Source organism: Brienomyrus brachyistius, chromosome 20, assembly GCF_023856365.1.
Source record: "Brienomyrus brachyistius isolate T26 chromosome 20, BBRACH_0.4, whole genome shotgun sequence".
NCBI classification, from domain to species: Eukaryota; Metazoa; Chordata; class Actinopteri; order Osteoglossiformes; family Mormyridae; genus Brienomyrus; species Brienomyrus brachyistius.
In genome coordinates, this window is record NC_064552.1 from 10,948,277 (window position 1) to 10,971,972 (window position 23,696).

A 23,696-nucleotide genomic window follows, 5' to 3' on the forward strand; every position below is an offset into this window, starting at 1 on the left:
GAGCTTCTCTCCCCAACCCTCCATGAGTATATATACAAAATAAAATTTGAAAAGAAAACAAGATGCTAGTTTTTTTTTTTTAAATAAATAAAAAAAAAAAACTGCCTGTTTTTTTGGGCTTTTGGGCTCTGTAACTAAATTCACCACCGCTGGCCAACAAAAGCTACATGCCTCAGCCAAGGGTCAAATGAAATAGTCCCAAAGAATGACACGTTAATACCGGGACAGGGGTCACAACGAGGTGCAACTGGGGAGCTGGGTACTTCAACCTCAGAACTTTATTTCAAGTGGCCAAATATCTGCGCCTGAATGGCTTAAGAACTACTTTTCTGTTTGTTTTTGCCTAAATCGTGTAGCTGTAATTCAACATGAATCGGTGCAAGTGCTTGATTTTTTTTTTTTTTTGAGCTTTTAAAAGGTGTAGAGGAAGCAAGAGAACCTACTCCCCCCCCCCCCCAAATAAACTCACAACACAAGAGGCCGAGGTCGACCATCAACACGAAAGAGGGAAGTGAGTCTTAAGACTATCCATTCACAAGTACTAACTACAGCTGAGATTTCAAACACTTTAAAATGACACCTTCACAAATTCTGCATCTTACAAAAAAAAAATACACTTGCCCTAACATAGAATGTTCTCTCATGCCATTATTGCAAGAAGGCCTATATGCTGCAGCAGTATTATTTTTAGATGTGGATGGTGCTATGCTGTAAATATTCTGCAAAATCACAGTGGTGGTAGTTGACTGCATATGGCATATCTGTGATGAGAAATCTGGTTTCAAATATATATATATATATATATATATATATTTTTTAACATATATATGGTATATAATTTGCTTTTAGGTGAAACGGATTCAGATAGGTTTGTATGTAACGGGCAGCAGATTAAGCAGAGAAACTCCGCGAAAAACCCTGCAAGCAGCATACACTAATCATGACTCTCTCTCCTCATAATCAGCACAGCCCAAGCGATACATCTCGCATTTCCTGCAGGAAGTATAAAGCATTCATGTTTCCGCAATGCTGAATCGGTTTAAATTCTGAGACAGAGCATTAGTGTGCTCGTCCATTCAGAGTACGATTCTGACCACGAAGACAATCCTACACAGACGACAGCATCCCTTTCCAGACATGGAAACCCACTGGAGGAATAGCCCTCTATAATCACCTGCGTTGTTCTGGAAGATTCCTCAATTAAAACACACAACAGAAATCAATTATGCACATTACTGCCCCCCCCAAAGAAAAAGGAACAAAAAAACCCACATTAAACTTCAGTACCTTTCACTTGATCTGAATTTTGCGGCATGTTTGTACAGAGAACGGCGGGTTTGCTTCTCCAACAGGAAATGCCAGGGCGAATGCCAAACTCACACTTCGGCCCAAGTCTCGGACAGGAAGAGATTGTACATTTCAGTCACTGCTTATAGTCAGTGTTCTCAGTACCTTTGTGCATGTAACGTCACTGCCAATGCCAGCAGTGCTCGGGAAAACACAAAATAACCTTACAAGTCCTTCACACACAGACGCTTTACCACTTCTGCCTTCAAGCCAAGCTGAAGAGAGAGATATAGGTTCCCTCCCCCCCCCCCCCCCCCCCCCCCCCAAATGAAACTTAAAAGCCATTGAGATTCAGCGTTAGAACTTTTCATTGCAATACCATATTGTAGACCGAGCAGGAAATGTTTCAGACCGAGGGGGAAAATAATTATATTTATATATTTTTATATATATATATATATATATACCAAACACGCGTTGTTCCAGTAAGCACTGACAAGAATGTTGTTAGGTTTAGTGTTGTAGTGCCACAACACCGGCTGCATTCTAAACAAACATTTACAACACAGTTAACAGTGAAACTTATGTAATCTCAGTGCAAGTAAGTCAATTCCATACTTGTAAGGTTAGCCTTTGGCTTTATAGTAACGCGCTCTGTCAAGTCCACTCTGGCTGAAGCTGCAGAGCCCATGCACTACTGCTGCAACGGAGACTGCGAAGTGGCAGCCGCCTGGGACATGTGGGGCTGATTGGGTGCAGGCTGCACCGGCGGTGGCGGAGGGGGTGGCGGCTGAGTCCCGGGCTGCGTGTTGGGGGAGGGTGGAGGGGTCGGACGCTTGAACTTATCGGGGCTGTTGCTCCTCCGTGGAGACGGCCTCTGGGGGGAGCACAAGAGACAGAGGTTCTGCAAACGAGCAGGACGGTCTCTGGGGGGGGGGGGGGGGTGGCGGAGGCGCGTCAGGGCTCTCCGACTTCCTCCAATAGCCTCAAGACTTGAGTTCATTAATAAATTCAATGAAGGCAACATCCAGCTGTCAGGCACACAAGACATCGCAGTCCAAAAAACGAAAACTAAGTATGTAACAGACATTTCAATCTTTATTCCTCTAACGAAACACCGGCACCTCCAGGAGATTCCGAGAGACCAGCAGCGCACGTTTCTTAGAACTTAAGGACGTGACCTCCTTTCGATCGCGGGCACTGAGACGGGGAGGCATACTGAGGAGTGAACTTACCGTCACGCCGTGCGAGGAGCCCACGTGCACGTGGAGGCCAGGCGGGTTGTAATAAGGCAAGCCGGCTCTCGTTAGGGTGGCCGGGGGAGTGAAGCCGACCGTGTGAGGTGCATATGACAGCCCTGGGAGAGATGGAGTCAGACGTGAAAAACCGAGGCCGTCCAGCGGGCCGTGAGCATACCACTAATCTGACGTAGCGGGCCGCGGTCCACATCACGGCCCCGTTTCCAGACCATTGTCAGCCTTGTTTGAATAGTTATTTTTGGATCCTGTGAAACTGAGGTGGCAAAATTAGAAGTGCAAAAATACACTGGCACAAAACATTAGGACACACAAACATTTTTGGCTGGAGGTCCTGATGCTCTGCGGGCGGTACGGCAGGCAGGGAAGTGGCTCGGTATGCGGGCCTGTGAGATCAAGAAGGCCTGACAGACTGAGGGTAAGGTGTCAAAAAAGATTCTCCAGTGTATAAATGAGTAACAATGTACTTTCTACGGATGATAAGCAACCAAAAGTACAATTGGCCCAAATGTTCAAATGCGAGATAAAATGGAAAATGGAACTCCACGGTGCAAGTACACCTGCTAGATAGCAGTGTAAAGTTTGTAGTAATTATGTAATAAATATTAGTTGATGGTTAACAATTAAACATATCTGCTAAGGTTGAGGGGTGAAAATTTTACAAGCAACTGCATGAACTTGATGCCCTGATAGCCTAGAATGACCCTCGCAATATAGAATGAACTCAAAATACACACCGTGTTACATTCTATCTGCTAAACTCCTTCGAAGCTTAATCGGAATGCCATCTTAACGAACCTGAATATTACAACCGGCACAGAAATGACAACGCAAGTGTTTTCTACCAGGTGCTACAAATAACAATCGATGAAACTCAAGTGGCACAATGCGTGACGTTGAAAACACAATGAGAAAGTGTGGAGTTGCCTCTCCGTCCTTTAAACATCTGGTATCTAGAAAACAATCAGGAGCAAAGTGAAGAGACAGAAAGTGCTACTGACGTCATTGTCAGTGTCGCCGGAGCTGCGTTTTATTTTTCAATGTTATCTTTCAGAGAGACCCCCCCCAATATGGGCCTCTATTTCCCATAAACCCATGGGGCCATGACAAGAGAAAAGTTAGTTCCAAAGGCACAAAGCTACTTGTGAATAGTAGGAAACTATTCCCTAGATGTGATGTGACTGAAATGAGGAAGCGGAGAATGGACTGTATTCCGTATGAACAGAACAAGCATGATTTGATGCAATTTCACACCAAAAACAAAAATCGGGAAAGTGAATGTTTCAGCCGATCTAAAATAAAACAAGATGGTGAACTACTGCTACTTCAGCCAAAAGGATATTTAAACAGTGAGTGTCCCCATGCATGAAGGAAGAAAAACTGAATAAATCAAGAACAATTTTAAGCCAAAACAAAGAATCTGCTCTCCAACACTACTCATCATATGACTGGAACTGCTGAAAATGTCCAAATTCGCTGACTTTGATTAAAAGAAATTAAAATAAAGAAAAAGACAGTCAGCAACTAGAGACCTCAAAGTCAAAAAAAACAAAATTCCGAAAGTAGAAATTCTTATACTTTTAAACAATTTGTTTACATACCCGGCGATATGGGCCGGCTTGAACTTGGAGAGGGCGTGTATGGGATTGGACTTGAAACCGTCCGTGGACGGAGACCTTGTGCAGACATCTCATTGAAGTACCTACGGGAAGAAAGGCGAGGCCAGCTGAACGAATGGGCTGAGAAACACCTCACCCTCTCCACTCCCCCCCGAATTCTCCAGACACAAAACATATATAAAAACGCCTTCACTGTTGCTGACTCATTCGACAAAACGGCGGCTTTAACAAGCCTGTATTGGCCATTACATCAGTTATGCAAGAACACTGCTTTTTGGCAATACCTTCAAAATAACACACTACTTATTATGCACACAGCTAGTTCAGGCAGGTCTAAGACCCCAGGCATGGAAGACCTCAAAATTAAGCTTTAGTCTCACTCACAGCAGCAAGTCCACTGCAGACCAGATCCAGCTGAACATTACCCATCTACTTGCTGATACTTGGGTATTTCATTTTATTTCGATTGCTGGCAACCCCACCAAATTAGTCCAATTGAAGGGGTTTAATACTATCCTCTATACACCTCCCCCCCCCCACTGCATTCAGACCCTTCCAGCATACAGTGTGCAGTCTACACCTCCCTGGAAACTAACTGAAAGTCTAACAAAAAGAATGATGCTTCAGCTGAACAGCAGGATAAGATTACACTTCAGGGGTGACATTCCGGGCACTGCGGGACCTGTCCAGGACGCTGTACCTCTCATCGTCCATCTCCAGGCTGGACTCGCTCTCAGAAAGCTGCCGGCAAAGTGCCTCGCGCCGCTCCATCTCCCGTTGCAGCTTCCTCTGCAGACGGATGTTCTCCTCGCGCATGTGCCGCTCCTCTTCGATGTACTGGGCTCGCTTCTCCGTGTCTTTAGAGAGACAGGGGCCCCACACAGCAATAAGACCTCCAATCCACACACACTCACACACACACACAGCTAGAGCCTAGCGAAGCTTCAGAAAGGCTACGTAGGACACGGTGCAGACAGAGTGCGACTTTGCTCACGCGTCGCCAAGCCCAATACGGCCACAAAAGAACAGCCACATGAAAGTAACGTCTGGTAAGGAAACCAGTCTTAGGGCTCCATCAGGCTCTCTGCTGCATGTGACTATGTGAAATCAGCCAGTGTCATAGTTCCATCTAGTGGCAACTGAGAGTAATGGCAGGACTACTGCAAAACATTCCCTTTTAAAGAAAGGGAAACGTTGACTTATAAGGCTGATGTTAAGTTCTGCCAAGGCCTATTTTAGGAAATGCAATCAAACTCAGGGGCAAGGCTATGGAGTTTCCACGGAAACGCAGACGAGACGACCCGGGCGCTGCTACGCACGCTGCAGTTCGGCAGTGCGCAGGTTCTTCTTCAGCCTTTCCACCTCGTTCTTCAGGAACCGAATGTGCCGCATCATGTTTTCCGGGGAGTCGATCTCCATGGATATGTCCCTCGGGGATGGCGGGGCGGACACAGGCTGGTCCAGCTTCTCCTGCAGGATCCTGCAGTTTGAGAAAGAAGCCGATTTTGGATTTTCCCCACTAACCAAATCCTACGACCTCGTGGGTTTGAATCATTCATTCACAGAATTCTTTTGAAACAACCAGCAGACTGACACTTATACAAATTAAAGACTGCAGAAAGATTCATGTCATGGAGAAAACTGCCCCAGTTATTAGCACATCAAATAAACTGGAAACGGCTGGAAATGCTGAGTGCAGGCGAGCGTGATCGCCGATGCGACCTTGAACACAGACCTCTTCTCGGCTTCCAGCTTGTCCATCCTCTTCCAGAGCCGGTTGACGAGAGCCTCCTGCTCCTGCTCCAAGGTGTTCTCCAGGTCGATCTTCTCGCGTCTGAGCTGGAGACATTCAGAAAGACCAGGCGGCCGTCGAGAGTCAATTTCCAAACTTGACAGCTCACCAGCCTCCCCTCCGAGACTCAGCAGATGACCGGAGATGGAGTGCGTCAGACAGACAGTGAAGTAAACAGTGCGAAAACACGGTTAAAAATCAGAGCGACATTGCCGCGGGGACTGGGGGCAGCTCGATCACGGGATGGCCGACCTGCTCTAGCGTCAGCTGCTTGGAGATGGTGTCGTTCTCCAGTTTTTTAATCTTCTTCATCAGCTTGTTCACCTGGAACTCCTGCTCTTGCTCCAGGTGCTGCTCTAGCTCTGCCTTCTCATGTTGCAACTGGAAGGAAGCAATGAGGGGAAGGAAAAGCCAATCCAACAGTTATAAACAGCCTGGAAGATAACCCCCGTCCCCTCCACCAGTTAGAGGCAAACTGCGGCTTCGTTTGAATCATGAGAAAACATTTAAAAACTGTACTTATAGTGCTAGGAATCTTTTTTTTTTGTTAGATGACCTGCCCTCATTGAACTCACTTTATACTCTGTACTGGGCTCCCGATCCTGCTGAGTTTCACAAGTGACAATGAAGAAAAACATCTCAACGCAAACGCTGCTTTTGCTGGTAAGAGTTGCATGCATATTGAACACGTTTCACCACATCGCAGGTGATTGAGCTCAGCTTGACACTGTTCATCAAGACAAGCACTTTCACCCAAAGACCTGGGGGGCCTTCCACAAAGCAGGACGTCAGTTAGCTGGGTTAACTTAAGCTAGAATTCATGACTGTCCAATAGGAATGCTCCTTACCTAAAATCTTATTGGACGATCATTACTTCTAGCTTAACTTAACCCAGGTAACTGAGAATCCTGCTTCATAGAACAACCTGTTGGTCATTGTTTTCTGAATGTAGGGTAAGGGGGCGCACCACGGTACATGAATTCACCATTTAACAGTCTGGAATGCTCCTACCTGTTGCCTTCTGAAAAACACAACGCCCACTGCCAGAAGCCTGGTACTTACTTGCATGAGCTTTCGGGACAGCTCGTTGGTGAGGAACTCCTCCTCTTTCTCATAGTTGACGGCGAGAGTTTCCTCTCTTTCTGTAGAGCCTGGATCTTCTTGAACAGGGTGTTGCTGATGAATTCCTCTTCTTGTCTGCCCGCGCTTGCTGTTAATAATAAAAAAAACACGCTTCCGCATCAGGAGCCAACACAACGGTTCGAATGTCACACAACCGTGTATTTCGCTTAAACCTTTTTTTCCAGTAAGTATATTCTGCAGATGTCAAACTCTAGTGCAAAAGCCTGATTTGTGTGTGCAAATGGTATCCAGCAGGCTACTTTCTGTTCAGTGGATCATTAAATCATTTTCTCCACGTTTCACATTAAATAAACCACGATTTCACCTTTAAAAAAACCTTCGATGCCACACCCGTATCAGAAATATGAATTAATTACTTGAGAACAGCCACATTCTAAAACAAAAAGCACTCTGATTCTTCTTAACTGTTGGCATCCAAAAAAAAAAACAAACATAAAAAAAAACCTACTTTACGACTCTCAAACCAATGGACATGTCTTTAGTACAGACATTAATGTTCAGTACAAACAAGGGCAAAGCCATTACAGGATGGCTGTATTCTAGGAAGCGCACAGCACAAGCCTGTATATCTGATACTCACTGCTGAAATGAGCTTAAACTTTAAAGTATCTAACCTTGACTCAGCATTTCTGAGAATGGGCTGGACCAAAGCAACAGGCACTGGAAGAGATTTCTAACTTGGCAGCAAAGCCTTTCTTTGAAGACTAGGCAGAGGTGGAGTCCTCCACCTGGACTCGAATCACGCTAAACACGGCGGAAGCCAATCCCACCACAATCTCACAATTGAGGAGAAAATAAAACAGGTTCTCAATGCCACACCACTTAGGTGAAGATTAAACCTTTTGGACAGAAACCTTCAGTTACCCTTGTTATCCTTTACAGGGTTCAAGCAGCCATCCATCTGTTCCTAAACTGGCCCCATGATGGATTCAAGCCAATAACACTACAAATACTTCTTCCGGTGTGCATTTCTCTGCTTCCCCTGTAGCTATCTGGGAAAGCCAAGCCAATGTCTATACGCAAGCTGTCAGAAAACAGGATAACCGAACCCACCCATCTGGGACTTCGGCTCTTTGCATTTCACAACGGCACCATTAAATAAAAAGGACACGTACGGGCGAGAGGAAAGAATTGCATCCAGGAATAAACAGTTACAACTACGGGGGAAAGTCCAGTATCTGGACGGCAAAATGCACCATCTGTAGCTATTTTTCATGAAACAGAATGAAGCAGAGACACACACCAGCGTTCCTTCCAAAGGCACTTCCACAACAATGCAGACACCACAGAGCAACAACCTAATTTCTTCCCGTGAAGGGTTACAATCTGAAGATTCGATTCAATTAAGTTTCATATGTTATTTAGCACCAAGTTACACAACACGTCCTAAAACGTTTCCTTCTCCTGGAATACAAATCCACAATAAAGGCCCTCCTGGCAAACCAAAAGTTCCAGGCAGTACTATTTGGGGGGAAAAAAACATCAAAAACAATATCTATTTTGTTATATTAGAGAGGAAATTAAGTAGGCATACTGATAAATAAGCTACAGGCAAATGGTATTTCCCATGTAAAATCATGTTAAAAACTGAACTGCACAAAATTGTAAGCACAGTATGTTCTGCGGGTTACAGAAAGACATTGTTACAACTCCAAGTGCACCTAATTTATGTATTTGATTATTCAGAAAACAACCTTGACGTCACAAAGATTCAGCACGCAACTGGAAATGCCCAAACGTCCAGATCTGTGGCTCTAACCCTGTAGTTTTACCCAAATGAGCAAGAAACTCAAACGCATTAGAGAGCTCAGACAACGTCATCACAACACGCAAGATGAGAGGATGAGCGGACAAAGAATGTCACGCAGCTCGTTATCGAGGATGACAAGTGCTTCATTAAAATGCAGGTGCTGTGCTCTTTAGCACTAGCCCCTAAATACAGCACCTGAGGATGAGACGACCAATATGAGGCGCAGGCCCAAAAACATTCATAATGGGGAGGTAAGATGTAACAGTGCATTGAGTGGTTTTTGATTTTAAAAAAAAAAAAAAAAAAAAAAAAAAAAAAAAAGGATAAAATTGGTTAACCTGATCGTTTTTGGACACAGCCACAAACATTCTGTGTAAAACTTGCTTGGAAAAAGAAACAAATGATCCATTCATGGGTTAGAAGCTGACAGATTCATGTTGAGGTGAAGGACTTACCTTAGCGGCCATGAGCGTGAATAATAAGTCTGCTGTTTATTTTTCAGGGTGTAGGGTGCAGGGCGTGCAAGAGGAGACTCCCTCTGTGAGATCCTTGTGTGTTCAGCAAGCTGGCCGGCAAATTCGGGTTCCAGGCAAAATATAAAAGGTGACGTCCACTCAAATAGGACAAACTTCATCCATCCCAAGGGAAATTCTCTTACATAGAGGCGCAAGTACAACGTGTGCATTGACCAATAGCCTTCTCTGGATGTCTCACAATCTCTGAAGCTGTCCGTTCATCCGTCTACATGTGCATGCACGCTCTCTCACACGCTCTCTCTCACTCACACACTCACACACACACACACAATGAAAGCGTTTCAGCAGCTGACGAAGACGGACTTGGCATCCACCAGACTTCTTTGTTATGACAGCCAGCCTTTGTTCACAATGAATACATGCTAAACTTCCAAGCAAAAAGACAGTGATTCCAGATGGTCTCGGACACCTCAATGACTCAAAGCCCCTGCAAACCAACATCCACCGTTCTGCTTTCACTTCAACACGTACCAACTGCTGGTGGTGTAAATTTCACTTCCAAACCACCGGTCTAAGATTTAGACATCCCATACTCACTGATCACCACCCCCTAATGCAGTATTTAACGCTCCACTGGGGAATTAAAAAGATGCCACTATCTCGTGTGGGGTGAAGGAGAACGCCCAAGTGGTTTGGTGACCTTACATGTACTTACAGCAACACTGGGACTGAGGCACGCACTTCCCAAAGTCAGGGAGTATTTACGGGTGACATCACTGACGGCATGGAAAGCACTGTGCTGCTTAATGTCTGAGGACAGCAGCATAGCCATCCAATGGTGTTGGAAAAACAGCCGGCATTTGGCAATACACATAGTGAAGAGGTACAGGTATACTGGGTAAAGAGCCAAAACTGCAGGTACATTACTGAGGTATAGACGTATTAGCAAAGACGCCAAAACTGCAGGTATACTACTGGGAAACTGACATGTTGTAAAAGGTGCCAAAGCCGTAAGTACACTACTGGGGTATAGATATACTGGGTAAGGTGTCAACCTGTACTGTATAACAGGGGTAACATTGGGACAGGCCACGGTCACTGTTTCATCTTTCTGCCCCCGCTGCCCAAAAAAGAAATGCAACTCAAACCTATCAAATGATATTACCCATGTTTAAGATATTAAATAACCACGGCGCTGTGACTAACACGGCAAGACCGCGGAAAAGAAGCCCGGCGGTAAGACGCGCTATTGTCCGCAGCTTAGACCAGAGGACTCGGCTGGAGCCCGTTAGCTGGACGGCTAGCGGGACCAGCAGGCAGCCAGGTGACGGGCCCACGGCTCTCAGCGGTCTACGTGTCAGTACTTTGCGACAAAACGGGGCCTGGGCCGCATACCAGACGGCGCCCACAGCGCCGAGGCCCCCGGGAAGCCGCGGACACTGGCCGGCGCCCTGCAGCTTCGCTAGCTTGCCTGGCTAACTGGCTAATCACCCTGACGGGCTTGCGGCAGCCCGTTATCCGCCCGTTAGCACGACGGATGGACGCCATCCAGAATCAAGCGTTTCGGCCAGTCAACAAAGGCGGTTCACCGGGGGGAGGAGAAGCCTTCCGGCCGGCTACCGAGAGTCGCAGCGGCCAGGCGATACGAGCCTAGGCGCCGTGTGGCTGGGAAACTCCGAGGGCACCGCGGAGGGCCTGTTTACGGCGAAGGGGAGCGCTGCCCGCGACTTAAACGCTCAGAACCAGCTCTGGCCTCCCGAAAACGCACGGAATAAGCGCATAAAGAGCCGCGCGTCTCTGTGGCTGCGTGTAGGAGACGCTCCGGGTGGGTAAATCATCGTCACACGGCCCCTACTCACAATGGTGACGCTGGCCTTCCGCAGGTCCCGGTTCTCCTCCTGCAGCGCCTTGCACTTCAGCTTGAACGTCTCCAGCTCGATCTTCAGCACCTTGTTCTCCTGCTGCAGCGAGGCCAGTCGGTTGGTCAGCTCCTCCAGGCGAAACGGTGAGATGACGAAGCCCGACTTGCCGGACGCTGACGAGGACGAGCACTGCGGGACGGCCGTGCTGCTCCCGGCCCCGTCCGTATCGCTCTCGCTCGCGCTGTCCGCCATGATCACCGAGTGATTGAGCGCGAGGGCGCAATGATTCAAGTCTGGCAGGGACCTGGGGGTGGGAGGGTGAGAGGGGGGGAGAGCTACGCAGCGAGCGACCCCGCCCGTCAAACAGGGGAACTGCATCTGTGCGGCAGAGGAGCGACCCCCAGCGGTAGAGAGTTGAAAACACAGACGTGTCCCGTTGGGCCTTTTTTTTTAAATGTGGGATTCGGTTCTCATAATTCGTACATCTAAATGTTGAAATTACTTCTCATTAAAAAAAGTCACTTAGCTGTGGAGATGGCAGATTTTTAGTTGCATGTGCTGTATAATACATGTAAAATATGCTAAAAGGCTATGGTGTGAGACGGAAAACAGCGGTTATAATAAGTTGTTAAAATGTGATAAGTGATAACATAATTTCAGCGATTTAATGACTTTATTAAGCATTTAACGTCTTGTGTGAGATGTTCAGTCATTCGCACCCTCCTGGGTTGTTACCTGCCTTGTGCCCGCAGTCCCCCACAACCCTGAACAGGACAAGAAAATGGATGGATGGATGTTCAGTCATTCATATCCCCTTATTTCTTTTGTTCACACTGGGGTTTATATTTCAAGTATAAGATTAAACGTGTTTGTACATTTCACCTTTTAACAGTATGTAAATTGTGTACTATCATATAGAAAATATGGTTTGTGTTTTACAGGTTTCTCTGGAATATACAGCACGGATGCCTTAAAATAACTTCTACTGTGACACATGAAGTAACCATTTGCATGTAAGCAGTAATGCAGAAAAATGTCTGGAATCATTTCAAGCTAGAGGTTTGGTCTTGTATACGTGGGGTTAAGTGGCATCATTTAAGCGTTACATACGAATGTTTGGAATTCTGTCCTGGGTGTACCCCTGACTTGTGTCCCAGGCTGCCTAGGATAGGCTGTGTCTGCCCCCCAGGGCAGATTAACGCATATGCTATCCTAGGGCCAAATCCTAGCAAAATCTGCCGCCCCGCCCTGCACACTACTTACCTAATTATTGACTTTGCATAGTTTTTATTTTTCTCCCATCTCCCTTTCTGCTGCAAAATATTTCTGAGGTGGCCCCACTGAGGGGCCCCCAGAGAAGTTAATCTACCCTCGATCATCCCCACCTATGGACAGAATAAGCAGTCGAAAGTTGGATGGTTATGAAGGGGGAAATATGTGCTTTGGGCTTTAATTTGTTCCTTTAGCACAGTGCTCACTGGGGCATCCTCTAGTCTCTAGGCCGGCGGCAGGGAACCAGATCCATGGAGGGCCGGTTTTTGGGGGTGCAGGTTTTTGGGATGATCCGCTAGTAACAGTGGGTCTCAGGACTGGAGTTGAGAACCACTGCCTTATTGTTGACTGACTGAGACGTCGTCTCAAAAACCCGCACCAGACTTCCACGGAACAGGTTCCTCGCCTTTGCTCTGGGCCTTTGAATCAACCCAGGTACATACGAGTCAAACTGAAGTATTAAAGTTGATTAGAATTAGGATACCTGACACTCACTAATCAGGTAGGAAGACAGACCCGTGACGTTAATGTATAAAAAACAGAGTTTGAGGGAGGGAATCCAAACCTAAGCGGCAAGTCATGCTGATTAAGGTGACTATAAACATATCTCAGCAGCAGAGGGGGAAAGTTCAGGTCCAGAAAGTACAAATCTAGACCAAGATTTTGTTTCAACCTATCAGTTGAATATAGAGAGTCACAGTGACAGAGTACGCTCTACTGGTTGGTTGAAACGAAACCTTGGTCTGGATTTGTACTTTCTGGACCTGAACCTTCCACCTCTGCTCAGGATATTCTAAAAGGTCACTTCTTCAGCTGTCATGAAGAGACTATACCTGGCATCCTATCCATGCAAGCTTTGCTGTTATTGAGCCGCAGTAATGTACGGGGGGGGGTAATCAGAGTAATTGCTTGTCAGCAGGGTAGAGGAGAGCTGTCAGGTACCCTCATTATGCTATTTAAGCAAACAAATTCACGTAGAATTCAAGACCTTCAAAATCACTCCTCTCAGTAGTAAAATTAGGTCAGAAGTTAGAAGAGTGCGAAAGCACGTTTTGTTTTGTGATACTAATTTGTCATTTCAGATGGTGTTTGAGATGTGGAACATAAAAATAATTAGTAGGCCAGGGTGCGAATAGAGAATTCCCTGCAGTAACAGCAATGATATGCATTAGAATGTGATATCCAGGGGTACTTTAATGCACGGGTTTACCCAGGCTGAAGCCCAGGGGCCCTAACAAAGGGTCCCCCCAGTCAACAACTCAAATACTGCAGCCCAGGGGTTACTGCTTGTAAACACATCCATTATTCAAACCTGTTTGTTTGGGGGGGAAAAAAATCGATGTTTAGCCTATTCAATGTATTTTATGTAAACAATTTCAAATAAAAAAAAAAAAAACAACATAAGGTCATGTGACATCTTTTTGAAAGACTAAAAATCTGACATAAATGTGACATAAATCAAGGTCAGTCCCTGCAAAGTTAAATGTACAACAGAAGGCTTTTAATGTGACGTAGGAGACAAAACTATCGAGCCGTTCTGAAATGACCAGACTCCCTAGTGCAAGACACACACTACACGGATAGCGCTTAAAGAAAGACATCATTCCAGAGTTCAACACAATTTATTTTAGGTTTAAATAATCAACTAGATCATCCAGTGTTTGTTTTTTCATACATACGTTATTAGGTCTACTATCAATGAATGCCTTAGGTGTTCTTGTATGAATAGTTTCAATGTAAGGAAATATTTCACCAAAACCCAAATAAAAATGCCCTTTTAAACCACAGCAGCCTTAAAACCTATTGATACACTGCTATTAATGATTACAGTCATTCGGCTTACAAAGACTTCTATATCATATAGCCAATACACATGATGCAATTATAATTTTACAGCGTGCCAATCTGACGGACACATTCCAATAACTTGTCCGGTCCTTTTGCCGTTCAAGCGTACAGTCTGTAGAGGCTAACCTTCAACTCCATATTAGGGAACTGAAGACCATCGATAAGCATTAAAATAAACCCCTGACCTAGCCCCCAACCCCCCAACCCACGTGGTGCAAATCTTTTTTCTTTTTATAAAACCAGCAATAGTGACAAATGTTAGGGCTATGCATGTGTACACAGACATTTCCTTCTGTCGTATTATTCTTAATACAGTGTTTGCAAACTTAGAAAAATTGTAATTAAAATAAGGTGAATCACATGCATCAAAATATTAGTACTCTGAAGAAATATTTTCACAGGACTACAGATTTCCCCGTCTTGAGAATTATTGAGTCGCAACAAGTTTTAAAGAAATGTCCCATGTTAAAATCAAGCTAGCATTTTTTTTTTCATTTACAAACATTTTACCAGCTAATAATTATACAACAAAATGTGAAGTTACACTCAAGCCTTCCGTTAAAAGTGGAACCAAATGTCTGTATTTACTTCTACCGCACTTGTAAATACTTTCTCAGTGCCTCCACAATCTGTAAGCTACCCTTTTTTTTCAGAATTTATACAGTGTAATTTATATACAGCAAGATCACTGATAATTTTGTTAAAAAAGAAACAAAACAGCATTTTATACCCCAACATCATGGGTCCAAGAAAAAATATAAGGCGAGTGAACAAGTTGATTCGTAAATGTTCGTCTGTTTTGTCTAATCGGATTTGTTTTTCGTGCCGTCTTTGGTCACAGAAAGATTTGCTCGGGTGCTGCTGATGCTGTTGACGCCCGTGTTCCTCTCGTCTGCGATGCTGAAGGACACCGTTCTCGTCACCATGACAACGCGTCGTCTCTCATGACGCTCCGGTCATTGACAGAGTGCGAAGGTTCATGCTCATGCTAAATGAAAAGAAACATCCCCGTTCGGTAAACCATGCGTTTATGCGGAAGCCGTCGACACTCCAGCAGCCGGCCCACTTCTGGCGTTCGGGTTTCCAGTAATTGCCCCCCAGGAAGAACTGTGTAAATCATTTGCAAACCTAAAAAAACATTGTGAAATGTTATAATTCTTGTATATGAGTTAGAAGGTAGGTTTGCATAGTTACACTTGAATTAAGCAATTATTCTATAAATGGAGTTTACTTAATTTGCACATCGAAAATTCAACACCACAAACAGATACTCGTGTCGACACAATAAAAACAGTCCACTGCAGCTGCACCATTTCATTGTCCGAGATTGTTGTAACCCTGCCATTTATCAACCAAACCCCCACTAATTCCTGCACGGTCCCACCATCTTTTGTGTAAACGATGCCACAGCACATTGTAAAAGGAGCTTAACGGGCCAGCCAATCAGATTGCGAGGTCACTGTAATGCTTGTCCCTCTCGATAAAGCTGACAGAGCTGGTCGGCGAGGGATTACGGGGCTGCAGTGGAAACGAGCAGCCCGCCTGCTTTTGGTGTGCTTTGTTTAGCTCCGTCCGCATGTTATCTGTGGGCGTTCTGAAGGTGAACGGGGTCACGAAGCATGCTTCCATTTTGTTTCAAACACTAGCTGGCTCTGAGCCAGGCACTCTCAATAGGGATTTTATTTTCGGCTCGCTCAGCTAAACGTCACCATCCCTGCCCCAGTGCAGCCCACCGTGGCTCCGAAGTGGAAGGGCACACGTACCAGATAGAGCTCCGTGACAGTTACAATTTAATCTTTTTCTCCCCCTGTCTCCCCTCCTTCTTTTTCTTTTTGGTTGCATCCTCCGGCTGAAATACAGGTAGGTGCGTAAGAAAAGGGACACGCCAAGGTTTACTAGGAACATGCCACACAAACAAACAAATAAAAGATGGTCCAAAAGTGTCCTGGAAAGAAAAAGTTAGTGTCAAACATACAAGCAGCGTACAGCAAGCAGTTGGATTTTTTAAACTATATATTCCACTGGAAAAACCCTGAGAAAGAGAATGTTGTAAAATATTAATACATTAATATAGTGCAAAGTAGACCCATTTGCACCTATAAAGACACCAACTGGAACACCCCAAAACACATCAAGCTCAATGAAAATATATAAAAAAAATGCCATAAATTTCCACTTCAGGTGCATTGCGGACCAGCACCACATCAAGCCACAGCAATCTCAGGGATTACTTTCCTGATCCCCCACATTCGACAGGAAGAACTCCAGCTACTTTTCCGTGTCTGTGCCAACCTTGGTTTTGGCCCTCTGGGTTCCTAAGACCTCAGAGGAAGCTCCCTCCTCACATTTGGGAGTCTGCTTGGAGTCTCCTTCTCTTTTCTCGACCTCTTGAACTCTGGCATCTGAAGGAACCACACGGCGTATTACTTTCCTGATGACCTGCAGGAGGGGGGACACAGTCCTGTCACCCAGGCACGGGGGGAGACGAATAGCACCCAGGTGATGTGAAACAGATGACGAGGGGGTGGACTTTACTTTTCTAGTGATGATGTTACCGTCCTTGTCCGTGAATTGCTCCTCTGTCACTGATTCTCCAGGGATATTTTTCGCCTGCTCTCCCTACAGGACGGACATTAGAACGCAGATACTGCTATCGCCGCCTTAACTTTAGAGGGACATGTGCTCTCTAAACATCCAAAGACATTTAGGATCCCCACTATTTTCCTTGGTAAGAATTGAATCCTTTGGAATATGGGCGTTCATCACATCATGTGCTGGTTGTTTATTTTGGACTATTACGCCATATAGATATCTGGAAAAAAATTAAGAGACCACAGCGAATTTTTCAGATTCCCTCATTTCTCAATTTGAGAAATCTCAGTCTGTGTACAATACCCATCTTTCTGCAAACTCCAGCCTTCCCTGTTTCTCATTAATGTGGGGCTTCTTCCTTGCTTTATGGATCTTCAGTTCTGCTTCTAGGAGATTGTTATAAATTGTCCTAGCAGTGCACTTCATGCCACTTAATGTTTCCCATTCTTTTTAAAGGTTACTTGAGGTCCATCCATCCGTCCATCCAATTTCTGAAACCGCTTGTCCTATTCAGGGTTGCGGGGGGTCTGGAGCCTATCCCAGAAGGTTCAGGCATAAGGCAGGGAACTACCCAGAATGGGGCATCAACTATTCACAGGGCACACTCACACATGCATACCTATGGGCCATTTGGCAATGCCAGTCGGTTACAGCATGGTCCCTGATGTGTGAGGCGACAGCGCTGACCACTCCCCCACCGTGGCGTCCCTCACTCGAGGGCATCTTGCGATTTATGGATAAGTTGACGGTCATCTCTGGCATTAGAAAGCTGCTTCTGCCCTCTACCTGGCTGGTTTTTGATCATTGCCAGTGTCTCCTGCTTCAATTTGTTCTTGTGCACTGCTGTCTTATAGACTTTGAGCCTGGAAGCAGTTTCCTGCTCAGCGTAGCCTTCTGCCAGCAGAACCAGGATTAAACCAGGATTTAAAAATGCAGAGTTTTAAAAAGTATAGATTGGTCTCTCATTTTTTCCAGAGTTGTAGTTATTCTGAATTTCTATGGTCCAATATTTGTTTGTCCAAAATCCCCGGTAATTTCTAAAGGAGATGGACTTCATAAAAATGGGGATCGTAAATTTATGTAGTACAACACAAGCCAAGGGTGGGCAAAAAAGTATCATAAAATGCAATTACGGACCAGGAATACTGCAGTACTTTCTGAAAGCTTAATGGATTTAGTTCATTGGATCTCCACAGTTCCAGGAACCTCCTCATTTCATGGAGGCTGGAGTATATTTTTTTGCACACCCAACGGACGTGAAAAAATGCAAAGCGAAACACACTACTTGCGCATTTCCAGCACAGATGGAAGACACAGCTGTGCATGTGCCTTCACGGGGCAGAAGGAGATAAGCCGGTGAGAAAGAGACTTATTAACCCTAATACATGTGGCTAGCTGTAAACATGCCAGTTGCCTGAGGTAAAGAGCTACCAGAGCATATAAAAGGCATCACACCATGCGTATGGTCCCACGGCCCACTTCACAGCAAACCGACCATACTACAAACACTCGGGACAGTGGGATTTGGGGCAGGAGCTCACAAACTGGATACCTTCAAGATCACCCGTCGCCGGATTACCCGGGTTGTGACAGTTTCTTCTTCATCCGTGTCAAACTCGCTACTTCTGCTCTCCTGACAAAAGTACGTCAGGTCACATTTCAATGCTACATGGTGGTCACCAATGACAACAGAAACCACGTGTAGGATTATGGGCAGGATTCCGGGACCTGTTCAACACCGCTCTCCAGAGCTTTCAGGATAGGTGGAGGAGGTTCAGAACTATAAGGTTTCATTTTTTTAACACACCTTCTGAAGGGAATGCTGTTATTACTTCCAATTTAATTCCATCTTGACAGTGTAATGACACATAAAAGGACCTCATAAAAAAGTAACATGAAAAAGCTTTTCTTCCTGGATTCGCGCCTCCGCGGTACCTGTCGGTAAGAGGCCGAGTGCAAAAACAGCAAAACCAGCCTAGAACGTTTGTTGCTAACAGGTTAGCGATTCCTGAACCTTACCTGTATTCTCAGCTCCGGCAAGACGGTTTCGTCATCCTTGCTGCTCTCTGAGGTGGGGTTGTCCTCACCCTCGAAGCCCGCGGGAGCCTGCACCACCTTCTGCTTCACGGCATGCGCATGGGCCTGGCCGTTGGCAGAGCTGAGTGCTGCGGGGAGCGAGCCAGCTGGAGCTGCGAGGGCCGGATGCTCGCCATTTTGTGTTGGCTTCCCTTCTTGTCCTTTGGAGGGTGAGGTAATGGAATCACTGGAGTTCTCTTGGCTACAGGGCGACATCAAAGCGTCGAACGATTAGTCAAGTGCCGCAGACTTTAGCACGAGAAAAGGCAACAAAATGAGGCCACAGAATTAGGGACTGTGACTTAGTTATACCTGTTTTCCTGCTGGTTGGCCAAGTCAGAGCTCAGATTGCGACCTGGGGTGGTCGACTCCACGTTTGCACTTGAGGTCTCAGTTTGCAAACCTGTAAGTGAAGATATATCCTTTTCTGTCTGTTTGACCTCAGAGAGAATGGCCTGCACCCTCTCCTCTGTCATTTCCACGCCCTCTGAACCTTCCTTCGGTTTAACATCTTCCAACTGGGACTTCATTTTCATCTGCGCCGTTTCCTCTTCAGAACCCAACTCACTGCTTGCTCTCACTGCATGAGGCCCGGCAGCTAGAGCACCAGTGTTGCCCTTGTCCGGCTCTTGCTCCAAACAAATATCCTCCTCCACCACCCGCAAGGTCTCGTAAAGCGCAGGAGAAGACGAGTCATAGACGTGCTCTTCATCTTCTTCGGGGGACTCTTCGTCTTGGCTCTTGACGCATAGGCGACCTATGGAGGAGTCTTCGGCTGTGACGGTAGGGGGGTCGGTGTCTGCGGGGGGGCCAGCAGCTGGGGTGAGGGGGGACGGTAGCGACAGATTGCTGGGTCTACAGACGCTTCTACCCAGAGAGTCTACGCTAGGCTCTTCGCCAAAGAAATCATCGTGCCGAAGTGGAGTGGGAGGCTCATAGTTCAACTCCACGGGAGTCTGCAGGTCCAATTCAATGTTGTCGTAACCTGGGTGAAATAACACAGTTGGGCCAAAGTGGAGCGTCGTGTCACAGGGACTATATGCAATGCCGCGTGTGCATGTTATGGAGCAACGTAAGAAATGAGATGGAAAAAAAAATGACATCGCATGCATACACATCAGCTTTGAGCCGCCTCAAACCACAGCAAACTGCAGAACGGCTTACAGCCAAGCGTGCTCAAACAGAGCAGGATGCTTTTAAGCCTGCCTTGAGCTTATTAAAGATTGTCCTCAAGTTATTATTTATGAGGGATGCATTAAGTTTTCAGAAACTGTAGTTCTTTTATAGAGACGGTACATATTATTCATGGTGGCTTTTAGTTCAATCAGAGTGTTCACACTGTGACTCAGTTCAAACGTAAGGCAAAGGATGTGGATGTGTTTGAAGATGCACAGAACTCAGGATGAAGGAATAGGATAGGTGAGCAAAGTCTAAATGTATGTTTCTGAGATGGATGGACCAGAATGCGGATAGAGTGAAGCAGAGGGCAATATGGGGGTAAAAAAGGACAGGTGTGGGCAGGATGGGAATGATGGACAATGAGAGACGGGGACTGGCAAGTGCTCCGTGAAAAGATGGGAAAACAAGGAAAAGAAACAGAACGACAGAATGTCAAGCTGTTTTTGCCGAAGTGTCTATGGCAAGAGCTGTGGGCGGAGCCAGCGAGAGATCGAGAGGGCGGGGCTTCAGAGCCAGCCGGACGGGGAAAAAGGCTGGTCATGGCTGGCAAAGCGGTTTCCATTGGAGCGTGGAAACAGCGGCAGGGGGTGCGCTCAGGATGCAGGGAGAGCAGGCGCTCAGATTTTGGGTTTTGCAGAGAAAGCATTCTAACCAGGAAGGTTCAGAGGAAGCGGGAAAGACAGGACGAAGGGGAGCAGGACAAGCAGTCGTCCTTCTACTAGCGGCAGCCATGCCATTAGGACAGGTGACACAGCAGGCCCTTTTCATACAATAGAGGATTTCTATGCCATTTAAAGGAGGAACGTTCCAGCATGCCAAGAGATCAGTGTGTTACACATAGACATGAAGTACCAATTCAGATGTAGCCATGTTAATCTTATTGTTATCACTTTTTCATGCTAAAACCAAATTCGGTAAAGTACCTTACAATAGAGAGAAGCATACCTGCAAAGCATAGTATCTGGCCTACAAGACACAGCTAACTATCAAGTATGACAGGTAACGTTATGTATATATCAGTGTTTCCCAGCCTGGTCCTCAGGGACCCCCAGTCTACATTTTTGCTCTTTCACCGGGAGCTGGGAGGGAGCAAAAACGTGTTATATCTGGCGGTCCCTGAGGACCGGGTTGGGGAACACTGGTATACATAACAAATTTCAATTATGTTTAGAATGGTGTATACAAATAGACATAAGTATTATTGAACCAAAAATAGACATGGATTAAATCAAAGCTTTAATTCACCTTTTTGTCAAGTAAATTATTTAACATTTTCTCAGTTTTTTTAAATAAATTATAAAATGTGTATGTTTATGTGTCTGACTGTCTGTGAGCGATTTCATCTGTCTGGGTATTTTGAGATTGACTTACGGAGACCCTCACTACCAATGCTGGGTGGGCAAGTCAAAGCTTTGATGTAAGCCAGGTCACCACTGGAAAATAACCGTGGCTAAATGTCTCTCTACAAAACTGCGATCTCAATAACGTGTCCCAAAGTATGTTTGTTAGTGTCATTCTGATTAAACACAGGCTGTCCATGCTTGGAAGAGTCAGTAGACAGAATCAGGAGGGAAAAGTGTGGCTCGGAATTGGAGAGGAAGTGTCCGATTGGTGGCCGAAATAACGATTCAGTTTTTTTTTCCCCAATCAAAGTTCGCAGTTATGGACAGTTTTAAAAGAGAAGTAGAAATAGAAAGAAAAAGATAAAGGTCAGCTAGATGGGGCTAAACTTTACCATCAGCCTGATCCCGGCCAACAGTGCTATCATCTGCAAAACATCTTGTGCCTGAAATGTTACCATAGTCAAATATTGGCCCTTCCAGCAGGGTCACAATATCCATCCGATTAATCTTAGTCAGCACTGCGGTTAAGGCATCCGCTGAAAAAGGGACAAACAGAACCAAACATTACACAACAGCAGTTACGATAAAAAGCGCACTTGTATTGAAAATGTCAATTGGCATTTATATTATTGCAATCTTACTGTAGCTATGAGACGGAAGCAACAAGCTAAAAGATAAGAGCAACATTAAAGGGGGAGATGGATGTAGGATCTCAGGCAGACATACTGAACTTACCAATAGTCGCATATAAGATGAACTTATACAGGATACAAACTCAAACACATAAATGCACAAGGGCTCTGTATATATGTCGGTCACATGTAGCCAAATTCTGCTTAGAAACAGGAATTATATCTCATAATCTTCATCAAAAATACTTACTTGTAGCATTTTTACCATCTCTGCCAACCCATTTCTTTAAGAGCATGAAACTCTGTGCTGTTAACGAGTTGGGGTTCTCCACTCGAATGCGATTTATTTCATCCACAGAGAAGTCCATTTCCCTGGCCAGCTCTGCAACACATAAAAGATGGATGAGTCGCCCTTTCCAGGGCACGCTCCCTGATCCCAGCGGTGCCTAGGCTTAGGCTTGGATGACCATAACCCCTAATCTTCACCATAACATTGGATAAGACTTTGTGTGGCTATTTGTCAGATAGAGAAGAACATTCTCTAACTGAAATGGGAGGCATATTATGCCTTATTATGAAGACTTGAACAAATACATGTACTACCATAAAACTGGTAGTATTTGTGCACTCACAAACTATGTATGGATAGCTTGATCGCATTCTTGTGGGGTGGGGGTGGATGCAGAAGGGAAAAGGGTAGATCTGACCAATCACATGGTGGCGTGACTAAAACAGCAAGAACCCACGAGCTTAGCACACTTAAATTTCCTTCTTTATTCCTTTCCTTCCTTTCCTTTTTGATCGTGCGTTCCTCAGAGCTGTACGGAATTACAGTATTCTTTGTGGAAGTACAAGTGTATGTATTTCCAGTCAGACCCTCTGATTGGCGCTAAGTGCCTGCTTCTTACCAGTCCAGCTCAGGCCCAGATGGTCAGCTACTATGGCCATCCGCAGGTCAGTCCGCTCACAGGGACTCTGGGGACCTTTGTGTAGAATATAACATGTTAATATCTGTTATTTAGTGAAAGAATGGATAAAGAAGAGACTGAGCCCTTTTCTGGCCAAAAAAATGTTGATCAATTTTATAAACTTCGGAAAATCAGCTTTCAAGCGTCTAAAATTTCAGATCAAAGAGGAGCATCTATCGAAATTACAATGGCAAGAAAAGGGACATCAGTCGTTTCACTGAAGACAACAGATTGTTAACTAATCACTGGTACTGAGGTTAGATATGTGATCATGTATCCTAACAGACTACACAGGCAACTCCTGACATAAGAAGAATTCAACAAAAACAAAACAGAGAATACAAAAACAATAATCGATGTTTCCAATACTTCTAAATCTATAGAACTTGGTGTAGGAAAAATTGAGAGAAAAAAAAAAAAACATGCGGACGATCTGTGTTTTGTGCTAATGTGGCAGGTCTGTGTAAATCCAAAAAACAATTCTGTCACTAGTTACAACAACACAGACTCAATTAGCCCATCACAGAGGGCTATCTGGCTCTCTAGTGCACCAATCAGTCTAGCATGCGGCAGTAACGGACCACTACTCAAGAAGATCGGA

The 23,696-nt window shown here is 45.3% G+C and overlaps 2 protein-coding genes across 46 annotated transcripts in view; both read right to left on the reverse strand.

Moving 5' to 3' along the window:
* Positions 1-1,637: 1,637 nt before the first annotated feature.
* ccdc6b (coiled-coil domain containing 6b) lies at positions 1,638-11,509 on the reverse strand. The gene is given in 11 exon segments (XM_048987131.1): positions 1,638-2,164; positions 2,523-2,644; positions 4,145-4,245; positions 4,863-5,019; positions 5,482-5,642; positions 5,898-6,001; positions 6,207-6,335; positions 7,017-7,090; positions 7,093-7,151; positions 10,598-10,601; positions 11,173-11,509. Coding segments are annotated over 11 exon segments (1,359 nt in total). The 5' UTR covers positions 11,438-11,509; the 3' UTR covers positions 1,638-1,981.
* A 2,551-nt stretch (positions 11,510-14,060) lies between these two features.
* Positions 14,061-23,696, reverse strand: part of ank3b (ankyrin 3b) — a 108,047-nt gene continuing 98,411 nt past the window's right edge. For 36 of the 45 annotated variants that reach the window (XM_048987075.1, XM_048987080.1, XM_048987076.1 and 33 more), the window contains 9 exons: positions 23,036-23,110; positions 22,378-22,509; positions 21,888-22,031; positions 19,286-19,958; positions 18,917-19,175; positions 18,450-18,530; positions 16,598-16,924; positions 16,069-16,154; positions 14,061-15,433 (listed from right to left, as the gene is read on the reverse strand). In XM_048987075.1, coding sequence (XP_048843032.1) covers positions 16,089-16,154; positions 16,598-16,924; positions 18,450-18,530; positions 18,917-19,175; positions 19,286-19,958; positions 21,888-22,031; positions 22,378-22,509; positions 23,036-23,110 — 1,757 coding nt within the window. In that variant the 3' untranslated portion in view covers positions 14,061-15,433; positions 16,069-16,088. The remainder of the gene's footprint in view (positions 15,434-16,068; positions 16,155-16,597; positions 16,925-18,449; positions 18,531-18,916; positions 19,176-19,285; positions 19,959-21,887; positions 22,032-22,377; positions 22,510-23,035; positions 23,111-23,696) is intronic. The other 9 variants (XM_048987084.1, XM_048987113.1, XM_048987096.1 and 6 more) reach the window with 8 other exon arrangements.